A 17,886-nucleotide genomic window follows, 5' to 3' on the forward strand; every position below is an offset into this window, starting at 1 on the left:
TAAATCCAAAGCTGTTGCTGTGGTAAACACAGAAAACTAGCTTCATGAACCCTATGACAGTAGAAAACTTTTCATAATATAATAATAAAATCCCTAATCACAGACAGTATAATAATGAAAGAGCTATCAATAAAGCCAAATTAAGCCATGTTAGGAAATATAAGATAACTGTTAGAACTTTAAATATTAGCAAATGGTAAAAATGGTAAATGCTTTTTCTTCCACATGTAATTAGCTGTCTGAGATCTGAAAGCAAGCACAACAGATGTCTAGAGAACATAGAGTACAATACATGTCTTCAGTCTAACTTCAGCCTAGTCCATCCATATCACTTTTCCTGGCAGACTGGGCATCATGTTAATCAATCTGCCAGCTGTCATCCTGTCCTGAATCCACCTTACAGGAATCCCAGGCATGCCTAGAGCTGAAGCACAATTGAGAGAGAATGACCCAAGATGTGCGGTGACTATTAATTTTAGGAATAGAAGCAAGGAGAATTTCCTTTGTAACATTTTTCCATCAGAAGCTTAGAAGTTCAACCAGACTACAGCTAAGAGAAATTATACCCTGGGATTTAAGGGAAAGAATGCTAGTGGAAATCAATTATATTTACTTTTAGAATGTCTATAAGTTAGCTTCACTGTATTCAATACATATTAGATAACAATCTAAAGAGAAATTATTTTTTTCAAAAGAGAATCTTTTATTCAGGCTCCACATGCTATTGCAATAAACCTTATGTGAAAGGTATGAGGCATGAGAGATACAGCTGGAATGCCACAGTTGTCCTAGAAAACTTTTTTGGGGGGATTCAAAGCAAAACTAAGATTGTCCTCACTATTTTCAACATGGCACCCAATTATCAAACATTAATACTTTTGATTAATTTTTATTAATAATTTTGATTGATTATCAAAATTACTCTTGATTTAGCAGCACCTTTTTCTTTAATCCAACTTCCAGAAACAAACCTTTTGTATACATAATTTCTCCAATTGCCACCAAATTACAAACAAATTACAATGGAAGAATTAACATGCCAAGCTCCTATTCACTTTGCTGAAGTGTGCTGTTTTGTTAGCTTCCCTTTACTGGGAATAAATACTAATAGAATAAATAGTGTGGTCCTTATGTATTTTTGAGCCCATGCTCTTCTTCTTCTAGATAAGGAGAAGCTGACTATGATGCTATATGCACTGACACCTAACCACAGTTGATTCACCGTCAGTTTCCTTTTGAAGTTATGTTGAGAGGAAGGTGAAGCCCTGCCCAAATTTCTACCATTATAATTCTCTAATATCACACAAGCAGACATGGATGTAACCCAAACCGAGCAAGGGTCCAGCAAAAAAAAATCCAGAGACCTTTCTTTGCATACGAAAATGGTTTATGGAAAGAACCCCTCAGCACAATTATTAGCTGCCTGAATTTGGTCATATCTGCAAAATTTACTTTAATAGTGCAAAGTATGCCAACAAAAATCATGACTCCGAATATTAGGCAGAAGTACTGTGAGATTCAAAAAGATAATGGGATAAAGAAGATGTGGAATATACACATGATGGACTATTATGGATCTCTCATAAGAATGAGATCATGCCATTTGCAATAACGTGGATGGATTGAGAGAGAATAATATAAGTGGAATAAATAAACATAGAAAGACAAAGGCCGTAAGATTTCACTCATAAGTGGAATTTAAGAAACCAACCCAACAAACAAGGAAAAAAAGAGAACAGACTCTTAAATACAGAGAACAAAATGGTGGTTGTGGGGCAAAATAGATAAAGGGAATTAAGAGTGCATTTATCGTTATGAGCACTGAGTAATGCATAGAATTGTTGAACCATTTTACCATACACCTGAGACTAATATAACACTGTATGTTAATTATGCTTTAACAGAGATAATGTATAAGAAAATGCTTTGGAAAGCTATGCTAATAAAAGTTATTAGTTTGCCTAAATACTCAGTATCACTTCTCTATTACTCTAGGAAAGGTAAGCTCACTATCTTACATTAGCAAATGGTACAGCACGATAATGTTGGCATGTGTGTATGTATACACATCCATGAATATACTGCACATTGGAACCATGGTCTCCATGCTCATGGTTTTGTGTGCATTGCAACACAAGAGTAACAGCATTCTTTTCCAGAGTCGTCTAGCTTTCTTATCTTGTCTACTAGGAATTTGAGTATACTGACCACAGAATCTTGGCATCTTGATTATTACACATACACATTCTATGACTGACTGAGTTAAGGTATACTGCAAAGCTCTGGAAATGTGAATGTAAAGTAGTTGAGAGTACTTGGTACTTCTGTTGTGCAAACGAGCTAATGACAGTACTGTAAGAGACTATATGGAAACGAGATTGTTTTAATCAATATTAGTAGCACTAAGTAAACCATGATAGAGCAGGTACTTTGCCTCATTCACATATTTCACTTACTTCAAGATGGAGGAATACTAATGAACTATACAAATAAAATAAATGCAAGTCTTATTGGGATACAAATAATAAAAAATGCTTCAAAATATGTTTCTAATTAAGAACCATGCAATATTCTAATTTATTTTAATAGATCCATTGTTATGATCAAGCTAGAGCACTGTGGTACATTAAGAATATTTATTTGTATACAGGGCACCTGGGTGGCTCAGTTGGTTAAGCGTCCAACTCTTGATTACATCTCAGGTCATGATCTCAAGGTTCTTGAGATCAAGCCCAGTGTTGGGATCCACACTGACAGCATACAGCCTGCTTAGAATTCTCTTTCCTGCTCTCTCTGCCCCTTCCCTGATCTCTCTCTCTCTCTCTCTCTCTCTCAAAATAAATAAACTTTTAAAAAATAATATTTATGTACATATTCATGTATGTTCATAAATGAAAGCAAATTGTCATCAGTAGCAAATCTGTATTATAACATTCATGCACAGAAGTGCCTTAAAGTCAAAGTAGCTGCTGAGAGATTGACCACATTTGTGTGCTTAAGTTGCAGTGCTTACAGAAAACATCAAGGTCCTGACTTCCCTACACATACCCAGATTATTATCTGTTATCAACTGTGGTCTGCCCCCACCACTTGTTCTCCTATCATATTTCAGTTCAACTGAAGTTATTTGGACAAGAGACCAGAGACAATGTAGACAAACCAGTCTTCAAATTATATCCTCTACTACCTTCAACCGGAAAATGAAGTCCTAATCCTAATTATGAAGTAAATTTGCCTAGATTTCATTCGAGAAAATTCAGATGCATTCAAAGATACTGTTGGATTATCAGAGATCATCTTATGTTATATATATTGGCTGAACTCTTAAGTTTATCAGCTGTATTTAAATATTTTAACATAGTAAGTTCTTATATAGAGAAAATAGTATAATGAAATTATACCCACATCAGGTTATAGGGCTTGTTCTATAAACAAATACCAAAAGGCCACAATGTTTTTGAAAAGTAAAATACACTTAATAGACACATTATAATCATGCTACCCATTTTCTTTTTAAAAAGCTAAAGACCTTTGTTAGCCTTTTCTTGGAGACTTTGACAAAAATTCGGAATTTTCACACATTAACATAATCTGTTTTCTGACAAGAAATTAACATAACTGATTTGAAAGTGAGTTTTCAACTGTAAACTATTTAAAATATATGACGGTCATGTTCATTTAAAAGAAAACCAAAGACAACACATTTTTGTTTCAAAAATAGTAACAACCTAAACTTAATTATACTTTGCTTCAATTCATTCCACAAGGACAATCAATCTTCATAAAATTCAATTAAAAACGAATAATTATGAAATAATTCTATTGCAATGCTGTGTTTTTCTTGTAAGGAGTTAGGCATCAGAAAATAAAGATGGAGCTGAGGACAGGGATAGGGAAAGGTGTGGGGACAAGGTCAAGAACAGAAGTAGAGTTAAGACAGAGAGGGAGGTTACTATCGCATAGCACCTTTGTGTAGAGCACAGGAGTGCGGGGGGAGGGGGACAAAGTTTAAAATGGTTACATTTTAAGAGCAAAATCAGAAGATCACAAACAGAATCTCTTACCCTGAAAAACTCTTTGGTGGATCCAGAGTCTAATGTTCCATAAGCAATTTCTGTTTGCTTAGAAAGATCCTCAGCACTTTCGATGGGAGACACCATCCTCTCTACAGTCAGGAAGGCAGCTAAGTTAGCCGTGTAGGAGGAGATTATGATCAGGGTAAAGAACCACCACACACCTCCAACAATGCGCCCAGAGAGGGATCTAATAACAAGTATGAAATGGATTTGTAAAGTGAAATGAATGACCTAATAAAAAAAAACAAGTTAGCAGTATTATGCAAATATTGACTTATATGGGAATATTTAACTTTATACTTTTCAATATATCTGCTAGTTAATAAAACTGGAAACTATTAAGCATTCTGGGGAAGGAGTACAGATAAGCTGAATTTAATGAGATACCCAGAGGCCAAAACTTCAGATTCTTCAGATTCTTTCATAGTTATAATGCCCAAATTGTTTATGGTATGAAATCTCATAACGAAGCAATTTCAAGACATGTGCAAATAATCCATCCAATTCTCATACTACTATCCATTCATGACATAAGCAAACACGAACAAGAGAATTTAAGATCACTCACAAAATTCGCAATAATGTTGAAAAACAAAATCAAATATTAAAAATAAAAGAAGGTGCACCACAGATGTAGTTTTAAACTGATGAAACCCTCCTGGTAATTCGGCCAATGAAGTTCCCAAACCCTCAAAAAGGGCTAAAATTTCATTGAGGGTTGTGTGTGCAAAAACATAGGTTTTAGATACAGTGCAGGATAGAAAATGGAAAAAAAAAATGATATTACAAACAAAGGTATGACACAAAATATAATTCTTAATGGATAAAAATCTGATGCTTCATGGCATGGACTGCTACGACCCTGTTCCTTTGTGCCTCCTGCTTAAGAAAAAAAGAAAACTCAAGGAAAATGAAATTAGAACATTTAAAAGTTTGCCAAGATACAAATTTCTAATTTGCAATATAATAAAAATATTTTAGCCATAAATTCCTATTTAAAATACTTTTTAAAAGCTTAATAGATTCCTAATAATTTACTTTAACCCTCAGTAGATAAGCATAGATATAGAAATAGATATTTATCATATTATTTTGAAAGATTTTATGGGATTCTACATATAAAGGGATTTAAGTAATATTAACAATCCAAAATGATACCTTTTTTGTTAATAACTTCATGTCTAACAATTAAACTTGTTACAGCAAAGATGTAACATTTCTAAAAAGTTAAATTATGAACATTTGGTAATTTATGGCCTAAAACAGACCTCCTGATATTTAACAGTAAGAAATAAACCTTTTGGTGAAACACAGATACTATATCAAATCATTGGGTAATATTTGTAGAATAAACTACTCTAGCAGTCAAGAAAGAGTGAGGAAGCTAATTTAAAAGTAACTTTTTTTTAAAGACAAGACCATCTGTTGCTAAAGGAGAAGAATGAGCAAGCAATGAAAAACAAACAATATAAATAAGAGCCTTTATCACACACAGTCTCTAGAGATGCAAAGAATTAAATAAATATGACAGGATGGAAAAAGTTAGCTTCTCTTATATTCTGAAAAGGATATTAAACACATTTTAAATTTAAGTAACCTCTTGTGTAGACACAGCCACTCTCAAAACGTTCACTATTTATTCCATAAATAGGAAAGGTATAATTATATGACATGTACCCCATATTTAAGAGGGCAGTTGAGATCCCTTAAAACAAAATTGACTTCACGGTAATTGCTTTGACACTATACGCTGCATAGTAATTGGTAATATATTTGAGAATCATTTTTATAAGTAATTATTTTCCACTTGTGAAATAAACACAAGTTAAAGACATAAGTTGCTTTCAGTTCCAGTGCTTATGTCAGATTTAATAGCTGAAATATGCCAATTTATTTAAGGTTTTATAAGATATCTCAAAAAATGTATTGAACTTATACAACATTCAAAGCAGAAAATTCTTGAGCAGCTTATTATTTACTTGTAAATATTTTCAAAGGATCGATTAATGTTCTGAAAGAATTCCCAAGAAATTGTTTATGGAGGAGGCAAATACAATTTATGTTTTATGGTGACAGACAAAAATGGTTTCTGTAAAAAAAAAAGTAAAACAAAACAAAACTAAACTAAAAGCAACCTTCACCTCTCTGCATCTGCCCTAAAGAAGCAAATAGACATACGTATTCTATCATTTCCTTTAAATCTCTATTAAATAATTATTTTAAGAATGGTATTTTTATTCATTTTGATCCTTTTGAGATATTGGGGATAAAAACAGAGGCAAGCAGGAGAATAAAAGTCAACTTACAGCCTTTTACTCTTCCAATTTCTGTGGTTCTAGTCTTCGGAAAACTATAGTTAATATATTCTAAACTTAATTTCAGGCAAATGACCAATTCAGTTCAATAAATCGTTCCAGATTAAAATGTAAATGTTCTATTAATATTAATAATACAGTTCCACATAATATTTTACTTGAAAAGAGGTGATAAATATATTTGAAGATATTTAAAGAGCATTTCAAAGTGATCTGTGCATTTCATGCATCATCATCATCATCATTAGATACAAGGCTTTTCTATTCTTCTTTTCTACACTGGGGTCACCACCATTACATTGCAAAAAAAGTAGTTTGGTTTGTTTAAAAAAATCATTAAATTTTCCAATATTGTCCAGTATGTTCAATTTTTAAATGCACATATAACACGGAATGAAAGATATGTACACTTAAAATTTTTTAATAAAGCAAATTTTTGTTCATATATACTCTGTGGCAAAAAAATTAATCAGTTGATAGCAAGAAAAAATATTCCAAATAAAATCTTAGCAGGACATAAAAATTATTGCATGTGAAATTGTAGTAAGTCATGACTCATGAATGAAATCAAGAGCACAGAAAAAAAAGGCCATATTTCAGGAAACAGGCTCATTGACATTTAGACATTATCTGTATGTGATGGTGGACACTGGGGCAACACAGATTATGAAAGGTGCCTGTGCTTCAGTCCCTAAACGTATGTTTTCTGGGCCTTGATAAGCACTGGACACCAAAACAAATAATTTCAGAGCCATGATGCGTGAGGATCGCAAACCTAAGGATCGACATATGGGAATCTGGATCAATATGTTTTACTTTATAATGAACCTAATATGCTTCTCCTTACTTATTCAAAAGGCAGAGCATAGTTTATGTTACCCTAGGATAATTGCCTTATATCTCAGGAATAAAGTAGTTTTATACTTCAGTAGCTTTCTTACCACAGATGAATAATTTTATTATTATTTATGGACCAGAATGGTCTCAGAAATCTCCATTTGGTTAGGATTTTCTCCCTCATTATTAAAAAATTCTCTTTATGTCTTTAACTTAAATCAGATAAACTAAATATAAAACTATGAATCTTATATATTTTGTCAGAGGTCACCATAATTATATTTTATATACAATTATTCTATATTTCTATATTATTCTATATCATTATATATTAAAGTTATTACACATATATGCCATGCAAATACCACTGGCATATTTCTATTTTAGAGCAGTTCCATAATGTCACAGGGAATTTTATGGAATTAAGATTTGTTAAAGTCCAAATAATTCTTAACAATGTGTCCTACTAACAGAGAAGTAAGCCACTAATAATTTCTACATACAAGATATATTTAATTGATCTCACTGGGTGGAATATACAAAAAAAGACTGCAAGAAGGTACATATATTTTGAGTGTCTCACATAGTTTTCTGAAATTAATCACTTATCTCCAAAGTGCTCAAAAACTAACAATATAATGAAATAGCATTAGAAAAGTCACCCCTTTTACTAGTCATTAAAATATCCCATAGAATCAAAGGAGGGTAATCAAACCTGGATTAAAATGTGCCAGAAGATAAATAAATTTGGCTTTAAATGTGAAAAGAATCACATTAGAAAAAGTATAATTTATTCTTCTTAAGCACCAGATATGGCTATCATTCTTATTCATGTATGTCACATGAACAAAGGCAAAATGTATTTTGTGACATATTTGTTATATTTAGGGATTCTAATGCAGGAATTAATATATCATAATGAGACTAAGGGTGCATAAATTTATTCCATTATGTGTGTGAATTACTATTCATTATGGCACAAGCCTTTGTAATGAATCAATCATCATTATTACCCAGCCATATATTTCTATATACTTGGGAAATAGGTTATTGTATATTCCCTTTAATCCAATGACCTAACCTTTAAAAAAACCCAAATTTTATAATACCTTTATGATACCATTTGCATGAGCTAATAATGGGAAAATAAAAGAGATGGGATGTGTGCCAATGAAGTTTTGTAAACAGGTTTTTGTTTTTGTAGTTAATAAGTAATGTTGCCCATTTTCCCATATACAGGTCTGTGGATCAACACACAGATGACTGTAAAATGAGAATATGCAGCAAAAACACGGTACCCCTCCAAGAAGGCATGGAATGATAGGAACCTTATGCATTTTATAGCCTCTCCATGGTGTGTATAATTTCACCAGGAAATATATGCTCAACATTCAAAGAACATTGCTCAAATATTTCACAGGCTTATGCCGATGGTAAAAGCCTGTCCTTAAGAGTCTCAAACTGCTTGGACAGGTAGTCGGCAGCTGTTTACTTCTTTAAGTGAATTCATAAACACCATGAATATCCACTTGAGACCTAAAATGCACAAAGTTGAAGCAGGTGAGTGACCAACCTTGGCGAAATATCGCATCCTTGCTGCATAAAGGCACCCAAGGAAAACCAGAGACTATTAAAAATCCCAAATTCATTAGTTGATTCACTACTTTGTGTTTCTCTTCCATCTTCAAACTCCTCAGTGTGCCACTCGTAGGGGCTAAATCTGCTGACCAGGAATAAAACTACACTGACCCCAATGTAGGCAAAAACAATGCACATCCAGATCTCATAGGCTAAAGGATCAAGAAATGAAAACACTCCTGGTTTGGACTTCTGAGGCTTCTTGATCATGATAGATATCCCGAGGCTCATAAAGGGCTTTGAGAAGTCAATCACCTCTTCTCTCACAAGGGTAATAGTTAATGGAGCAATTGCAATGTCAGCTTTCTGTAAGGGAAACAAATGAAAGTAATAGTACCTGGAGTCATGGTCAAAAAGGAATCATGCTTACAGTATTGGATCAAAAGGGAAGGAAAGGAAATAAGGGAAATGTCAATAATTATTTCCCTGGTAATGTCCCAGTAAAGAATAAGCAAACAAACAAAAAACCAATCTGTTCTCCAAATATCCCTCCTTTTTATAAATACACAGTACACCCATCTGACTTGATTTTTATAATTACATCCCTATACTGCGTCTATGCCTTTGCTGCCTCTGAACAATGCATATGGCCCATAGGCCTCAAGACAGATAGAAGGCCTATCTCATTTAGTGTGCGTGTGTGCTTCTGACTTCATCCTTAATCTTCAGATGTTCACAAGGAAATAGAATAATATTCTTAAGTAATGTGGGAAAGCAACAACCTCAGATATAGGCACTTTGCAGGGAAGGGAGGCATTCTGTCAACAAAAGTTCACTTGAATGACTTTATTTGGGAGAAGAGCTATACTTACCCCATATACAAGTTCTCCAACCATCCCATTCCAAATTTTCGTGTCAGCATCCCTGGCCCCATACTTGCCATCCCCAACAATTGTCAACTTGTACTTGAACCCACAATGTTTGGCGATTTCTGCAGCCAAGTCAACACAGTAGCCCTCATAACGCTCATTGCCTTCAAGCATTTCATGATTTTTCTTCATCATAACATATGGAGATTCCTATATGGAAAGACAGTGCTTTCATTGATAAAAATAGCTGTGTAACTACTCTCACTGAATCAAGTCTTCTAGTTTAATTATTACCTGTTAGCCAGAGAAATTGTAGAATATAAATGGCGGACAATATTAGCGAAAAATATTTAAGCGTGATACTTTTGGAAAAAGGTTATCAAACGTCTACCGTTATAGTTTATTAATATGGTTTGTACCTAGCCATACAAAAGTAAATAAGAAACTCAAAAGCACAAACTGTTGGCTTGTCCCCTTGTCATGCTTGTTAACTCCTAGAGCTTAGAGGGGAATTATGCTGCTCAACATCTGTTTTATTCAACTCTGGATCCACCATGCTCTTACGTTAAGGTTATGCTGTCCTCAAGAAACAGCATTCACCCAAAACTCTGTGTACTGTTTCTTCAAGGGTGAGGTTCATGGGGAAATGAGGCTCATGGTCAGTGATGCACAGACTAAAACAATCACTGGCATGGTCATGTGCTGATGCCACCCTCTGACATTTCATGTCTCACTTCATCTATGAGATATTCTATCCTAGAATTATATTACAAGGATAGAGAGCAGCTTTCCCCTGTAAACATAAGAAAAAGGAGGTATGAAAATGATTCAAAATAGCTCAATATCCTCCCCTGGAAAGTGGTACCAAGCATATTTGGGGGCTCAGTGATACAGTTCCTCTCAATGGCATGATTAAGGCAAAATCCCTCAAATGTCTAGCTTACTTACCCTTATTAATATATTTCCAAATGTCAATGTTTTTATCCAGATCTCTTATTTTATTAACCTATGTTTTTCTTCTCAATATTGTCAGAATAATGAATCCCACAAGTTTACTATATCACTGCTTAATAAAACAAAATACAGCTGTTTTGTCATAAAACCATGTACTATTAGTGAACCCCATTTCCTCCATTTCATTTCACCAACAGCTTGTCACGAGGATCTACATCTTCCTTCCATCTATCCAAAGCCTAGATGTTCAAGATTCAGTTCAGTTTTGTCTCATTCATTCAGCACTGGCTATGTGCTAACGACTGTGTTGAGTTTGGGAGTTTAAAAAAAGGGAGATTATCTTTATCTTTAAGAATTTCATCTTATATTATAAAGAAAAAGATATTGACACTGCTACTAGACCATGTAACAAATGTAAAAAGAGAATGTACCCACAACTGCATGGGAAGTGAAAGGTAAAGCACTTGAGGAAATACAAGGAACGCTCTTCAAGACTTTCCCGAGTCGTTCACACTTAGTGATGCACCACTGTATGAATTACCCGTCAAGCTAAATTTCAGTATTGAAGAGGATAGGAAATATTTTGAATGCTTTACTTAATGCCTGTGTAGTCCTTTTGACAGAGTAAATATGCTATACGTGATTAAAATGGTGCCAAAGCAGCACTGCATTAGTTATCCTCAAATGCAAACAGCAATTCTAGTTGGCAGATGTTTTCCATAAGAAAAACTAAAGTAAAGCATAGGCATCTGTAGCTAATTACCAAAATTGTAGTGACAACAACAGTCTTATTCTCGAGCCCAGAGGTATCGTTTCCAGAGGGGAGCTCAGTAAGGGTAACAACCATTTTGTCTACTTCACTCCAGTATCCAATCTGAAAAAGGTTACAGAAAGGCACATGGATAAGTGATCTTTCTATTAGCCAAGAATTTAATAATTTCAAACTCATGTCTGCATCCAAAATTACATGTACATTAACTAGGCTTCTTCTAAACAGACATGTGTCTTTGATATATGTGACTCTGATAGAAATAGGGGTTATATAAACAATGAAACAAAAACAATTCTTAAAAACAGCTTGTTTCTTCATGTTCGCTTCTCATATTTTCCCAGGGTAATCTGTTTAGGAGTGATCGTATAGAAATAGAAATAAAATCCAAGCAATGACACTGTATCCATAACAGTTAAAAGGAAGGTGTTGAGCTAAAACGTTAACGCATATTTGCACCAGCTATGTTTTGTCTTCTGAACCATAAACTGTCAGCGATCGCTCTTTCTCTTCTCATTAAACTTCTTATACCTTGATAGAAAAAAATACATATAAGGAGTTCTATTCACAGTTGTTTAAAGATTACATTTCAGTGTTACTTACCAGAAAGGAATTGATTATATTTAGGAAACAAAACATTTTAAAATACATCTGTTTCTGGAAGTAGTTAAACTCTACCTACGTGAATACACTTTTCCAGGACTCTTCGGAAGAAGAGGTGATGGGTAATTAACTCACCTCCTCACAGAGAGAAAACTGCCTTTAGATCCCTAATGATTTACCTTCCGGGGCCCATTAGTTTTGAGTTCCATGATGTTAATTGTATAGTTTATTCTTTTTCCATTCTGGTCAAACTTTATATTTCCTGAGAGACCTTCAACCTGAACCTAATGAGGAAATGGGAAAGCATCACAGTTATCAATTTACTTCAAGCAAAGATACAAACAGGGTACAGATTACTCTCGGCTCCAGTCGAGAAAACTACATTTATAAGGTTGTTTTTCACTCTTCAACCTACCTTTGTGCAGTCAGGAAATACTATTCACTTTATATTACACATAACAAGGAGACTAATGTAGTAGAAAACTACAGTGTTCGTTGTTAACTCACATTCATAATCATTTTGAGTGACTAACCTGTTTGAGGGCCCTTTCTATTTCTACGCCTTGTCCCCAGGGGACTGCTGGGTTTGCCAGACAGTCTCCCGCGTTTCCCCTGCGGGAGATTTCAATTCTCTGCTTCCGTAGGTTGCGGAAAGCTTCAGTCATCACTTGAACAGCGTCGTAGGTCAGAGCAGAAGTATACTGAAAAGCATCACACACACTTCATAAGAATGGGAAAAAAATTCCAAGGTTCATTGCACACTGGCCATCTAGACTGCAGCCGGCCACCATACAATACCAGTTCACAGTCCAAGAACTTAGAAACCATTCCTGCATCTAGAAGTCTAAGAATCTAATAGAGGTAATATGGAATATTGGGACTATAGAGTGTGTTCTTGACCGTAAGTATCTCCTGTTATGTTAACGTCTCAGTTATTTCAGGTGACAACTTTCAAAATTGTGTCTTTTCTTTCCTAACGAATTTCTTTTTAGAGCATCACTCTATGGCCTGATTTGGGGATATAGGAAATGATCAAATTAACAAATAAATATCCTACCACTAACGAAAGGTACGTTTGACAATAGGGAAAGAATATTGATTAGTTTAAGTGTCTAATTCTACCTCAGTGATGCTCCCATAGATCTGCAATAGTCTTTGCAATGTTTGTTTTTAAGATCCCCTCAGTGATTATGGTAATCAAATAGAACCACCAAATTTCATAATTTCTATGTCCCCTTCATGCCTCAACAGTTTATGGTAAGATTGGTTCCAAACTTATGGTATTCAGATCCCAGTAGGACAGTAGTATTACAGGATCTGGGGGCCAAATGAAAAAAAAAAAAAAGGTATTAATTGTGCTAAGCATTGTCAGTGGCTAAATCAGTATTACTTGATGCATGCATATATACCTCCATCTATCAAATGTATCATGCTACTATTGTTAATGATAAACCATATTTTAACACAACAGCTTTAATGAATGCTGAGGAAATTTCTGCTATTAAGTATTTTTCAATCTGTAAGTAACAAAAGTATAGTGAATCTGGGTAAAAAAACACAGTATCATACTGAATTTGAGATACAAAAATTCTTGACCACAAGTCCCAAATGGGTACTTAGTATTTCCAAGTAATCCCCCTCACTTCTTTAGTAAATTAGTTCCTCCACTCTCAAAATTATTATTTTATACCTTCTCTTCTCTAATATCGACAGCTATGCATCTTGCCTTACATGTCACTGAAAAAATAGAAGCCATAAGACAGAAAACTTTTATCTTTCAACCATAAAACTGCCAAGAGCACACATTCTCTGTGACATCTATTGTAAAGATTTAGAAGGAAGGAAAGAGTTCAGGCAAGGGGTTCAGAGATCTTGACATGGACCCTGGGACTCTTTATAGGACTCATATTATCTTCCAGTCCAGTGAAAAGATTATATAAATAGATAACTGCTATCTACCTATTATAGTGTTATAAATTGGTCTGATGGTGGATAGATGTCTGTCTGATTTATCCTTTTAAATGAGAGATATTACAATAAGGCAAATGAAAAATAGTTTATGTCATATGAATCATCGCCTTCATGCATCCAGAAATTTCTTGAGCCTCCATTTTTTTAAATGAGAAAATGGCAGTGTGAGGTTATCAGTCATTCAATCTTTGCGTGAATTAGTTTAGGTGAATTGTTTTCATTTGATCATACAAATGAGTCAAATTTAATGGGAAAGTTGGTAGGAAGAAGAAAAAGAGAAAATGGTTTGGAGGCCATGTGCTCTGTGACTGAGTGCTATAAACTATAATAAGATATTCATATTTACCTCTAGGTTTTCTTACTTATTTCTTCTCATGTGATACCTGTTAAACAATGTCATTGCAGGCCTATCTGTGAGTCCTTTACATAGTTAGATGATCTTCTGGATGCTTGTACTTGAGTTTCTTACAAATATCTGATCAGCTATACAGATCTAAATAAAACCCATCACCATTTTTTCCAAAAATCTGCAACCTTTTTCTTCAAACTGTACATGTGAGGAATTAGCAAAATATAGTATGTAAGAGGTCCAACTAGATTTAGAATCCACCTAAATTTCTGACAGTAGAGGAAGTTTAATACTATACTTTCTGCCTTAAGAAAGTATTATGCAGCCATTAAAAAGTGACACTAATGAAGGTTATATAACAATATGAATGTCAATTATAAAATTAGTGAAAATATTACTACAACTAAATTTTTTAAAAACCCTTCTTCATTGATAAATGAGAGTGATTAAAAAATAGTAATATACCTTCAACAAATAAGGGAAAGAAAAATAAACAAAATGATTATAATAATAGGAAACATATTATTATATTTCTTTTCCCAGTGTTCTAGAATATTCATGGACTCTTTTAAGAAAACCTGTATTATAGGGGCGCCTGGGTGGCTCAGTCGGTTGAGCGTCCGATTTCGGCCCAGGTCATAATCTCACGTCCGTGAGTTCAAGCCCCGCGTCGGGCTCTGTGCTGACAGCTCGGAGCCTGGAGCCTGTTTCAGATTCTGTGTCTCCCTCTCTCTCTGACCCTCCCGCATTCATGCTCTGTCTCTCTCTGTCTCAAAAATAAATAAATGTTAAAAAAAAAAATTAAAAAAAAAAAAGAAAACCTGTATTATATCAAAGGCACTGTTTTATATCATATCTACTTAAGCAAAGACCTGGAGAAATAAGATAACACACCAAAATTTATCTGGCATACATATATGTTTGTTTCTATTCTCCTAGAGGAAAAAAAAATGATTAATTTGCCTTCTTCTACATCAGTTAGTTCATTGACAGTGTGATTCTTAAAATAAAGTCTAGGGCACTGAATAGGAAACAGAGCTAAATTGAATAAATCAGATGTGTAAAAAAAGAAGTATTGCAATGTCTACTAAAAAGTTACGATAATAGTTAAAAGCCAAAATCTTCTTTGAGTCAGCTTGCTCACATTACTATGAGAAATCTATAAAGTCATCTGCTAAATGCTTTAGAGGTCTATAGATGTTGGTGAACTACATTAAAAAATAATATTAGGTTGAATGAACTAAAAGCATTTAGGTCTGTGCAGCATGTTACAATTATGATTCAGAGCATGAGCATACTAAGAAGAGAAAATCCTTTCAACCTTTTTCAAATGTTCAAATTTAATCAAGTCTCCAGCCTATTATCATTCTTAACTAAAAGTCACAATCATAGAAACACAATTCTGGACTGAGAGAAAATAAACAGACACTGTCTCCAGAGTTCCTTTTTGTTTATGTGCCACATATGTGGCTCGTTTATTTTTCTAAACAAATATATTCATATTTTTGATTGGATTGTTAGATATTTCAGTTTTATTCTACCATTCACTAAACTAGGTGCAAATTAATTGGAAGGGAACATGATGCCAATGTAACTATCTCCTTCCTTGAAAACAAATGCATCATCTCTGCCCCGGTGTTTATGTTCTGTGAAATCCCTCAACTGAGTTGGAAATTTATAATTCATTGGGGCCATTATGTTTTGCAGCGCTCATATCACAATTGCATCATATCCACACTTTAAAGAAGAAATCTGGGAAACGTTTTTATGGTCCATTTTCCAAATGCACTTTTTATTCCATTTTAAATTAGATTTATTGAGACTTATTTTTCAAATATAAAATGAAATACACATTTTAAACATGTTTGTTATGCCCAATAGTCATCAGACACTATTCAATAATACATGACCATAATCACTGGGACAAGAAAACGGTTTTCTGACAGTCGAAAAAGAGGGAATAAAAAGAAGTTCTATGTACATTTAGAATTCAATGAACATACAAAAAGGATAAATAGGCTATAATATAACATTTTATGGGTCATTATTATGATAGCACCTCCTCCTAAACATGTTATCTGCACTGTGCTAAAACAAACAAAACAATTATTCCAAGAAAAAGTACTAGGCTTTAGGTATAATGAAAGTGTTAGAAACCTTGCTATGAATGGTCATTTTTGAAATTTTCCTTGACATTTGAAATTGGATTGTATATAGTTTAGAAAGCATTGAATGGAACATCAGAAGACAGAGCCTAAGTCCTGATTTTATCATTTACTACTCAGTTGTCTTGGGCAAGTTAAGAAAAGTAAGAGTGTCCAAGGTTTCTTACCAATGAAATAAGGAAAGCAATGTCTCTCTTATGTCATAGTAGTATTGGAAAAGCTCATGAGGGAGAAAGAATTCATGTCGACCTAGTTCTCTACATGCCAAACCTGAGCTGAGTGGTTTCCTAGCAAGTCCTTTTTAAAAAGTCGATGCAACAAATATTTTTATTTCAGTTTTAGAAATGAAGATTTCAAGTTAACATGGTATATTTTTCCCAGGGTCACAAATAAGGCAGGTGGAGTTTGAATTCAGATCTCTGTGTTTCTGGAGCAATGACGGTGCTCAACCAGCCTGGTTTGGTGATAGTATCCCCATTTTAAGCAGAAAGTCTGCAATCCCAGGAAACTCCTCAGTACCAAGCACACTGGGACAGTGGGTCCCCTTGTTTGGCAAACACCACATCAAATGAGTAGAATTATAGGAAATGAGAAGCCAGGTGAATTATAAAATGTGCTAAAAAATACAAGTTATTAATCAGTGTGTTTGCTTTCTTTTTTCCTTGTATTACTATCTGTCCGGGTATAAAACTAGCTTGTTTTGATGTTTTGAAAACCACTATCCTAACCTACAAAACAGTCTATGATTCAATAAGTTCAGAAAATTATTCTCACATTGGCGTATTAAAAGCCCTGAGAAATCCTGCAGTGACAATCCCAGTTTAGCTTTGTCTGAAGAACATTCATTGTCCAAACAAATTACCATTTTAAAAATTTCCTTAACACCAATTATTTTCCATAAAAATAATGTCTTGTGTAACATACTTTGGGCTATTAAAAGTTTTATGGCATGAAAAATTTTATATACTCATTTTTAAGTGGCATCCCTTATTTGATTAAAGTTATTATACACCAAATGATATTTCCCTAAAGAATTTTATAATATACCTCTCAATTTCTTCATTTTACAAACTTATCAAAATGGTCAAAAATGATGAGCTCTAAGAAAAATAAGTAAACCTATAAGAAAAACTTGAGAGAGTCTTTCTGTTTGTTTATATATTCTGGGCAATGACCAAGAATCACCTAGAGCCATAAAAAAATGAACAGTATTAGGAGATATATTATAAACTTAAGTTTATTCATTTGCATTAATTTCAAATTTAATTGCACTCTGGACTTTTCCAGAGCTGTCTGTGATAAGGCTGTGTAAAACTTGTTGAACATGTGCCCTTTGAAACTTTACTGCATAAAGTTATGATATCATCACAGAAACTCAGCATCAGTGAAGCAGCAGGAAT

The 17,886-nt window shown here is 34.0% G+C and overlaps 1 protein-coding gene across 3 annotated transcripts in view; it reads right to left on the minus strand.

The window, feature by feature from the left end:
* Window positions 1–17,886, minus strand: part of GRIA2 (glutamate ionotropic receptor AMPA type subunit 2) — a 159,717-nt gene that overhangs the window by 22,823 nt on the left and 119,008 nt on the right. For all 3 annotated transcript variants that reach the window (XM_047856027.1, XM_047856026.1, XM_047856025.1), the window contains exons 7-12: window positions 12,535–12,702; window positions 12,181–12,285; window positions 11,393–11,503; window positions 9,679–9,885; window positions 8,802–9,172; window positions 4,065–4,263 (exon numbers count right to left, since the gene is read on the minus strand). In XM_047856027.1, the coding sequence (XP_047711983.1) occupies window positions 4,065–4,263; window positions 8,802–9,172; window positions 9,679–9,885; window positions 11,393–11,503; window positions 12,181–12,285; window positions 12,535–12,702 (1,161 nt within the window). The remainder of the gene's footprint in view (window positions 1–4,064; window positions 4,264–8,801; window positions 9,173–9,678; window positions 9,886–11,392; window positions 11,504–12,180; window positions 12,286–12,534; window positions 12,703–17,886) is intronic.

Source organism: Prionailurus viverrinus, chromosome B1, assembly GCF_022837055.1.
Source record: "Prionailurus viverrinus isolate Anna chromosome B1, UM_Priviv_1.0, whole genome shotgun sequence".
Classification (NCBI taxonomy): Eukaryota; Metazoa; Chordata; class Mammalia; order Carnivora; family Felidae; genus Prionailurus; species Prionailurus viverrinus.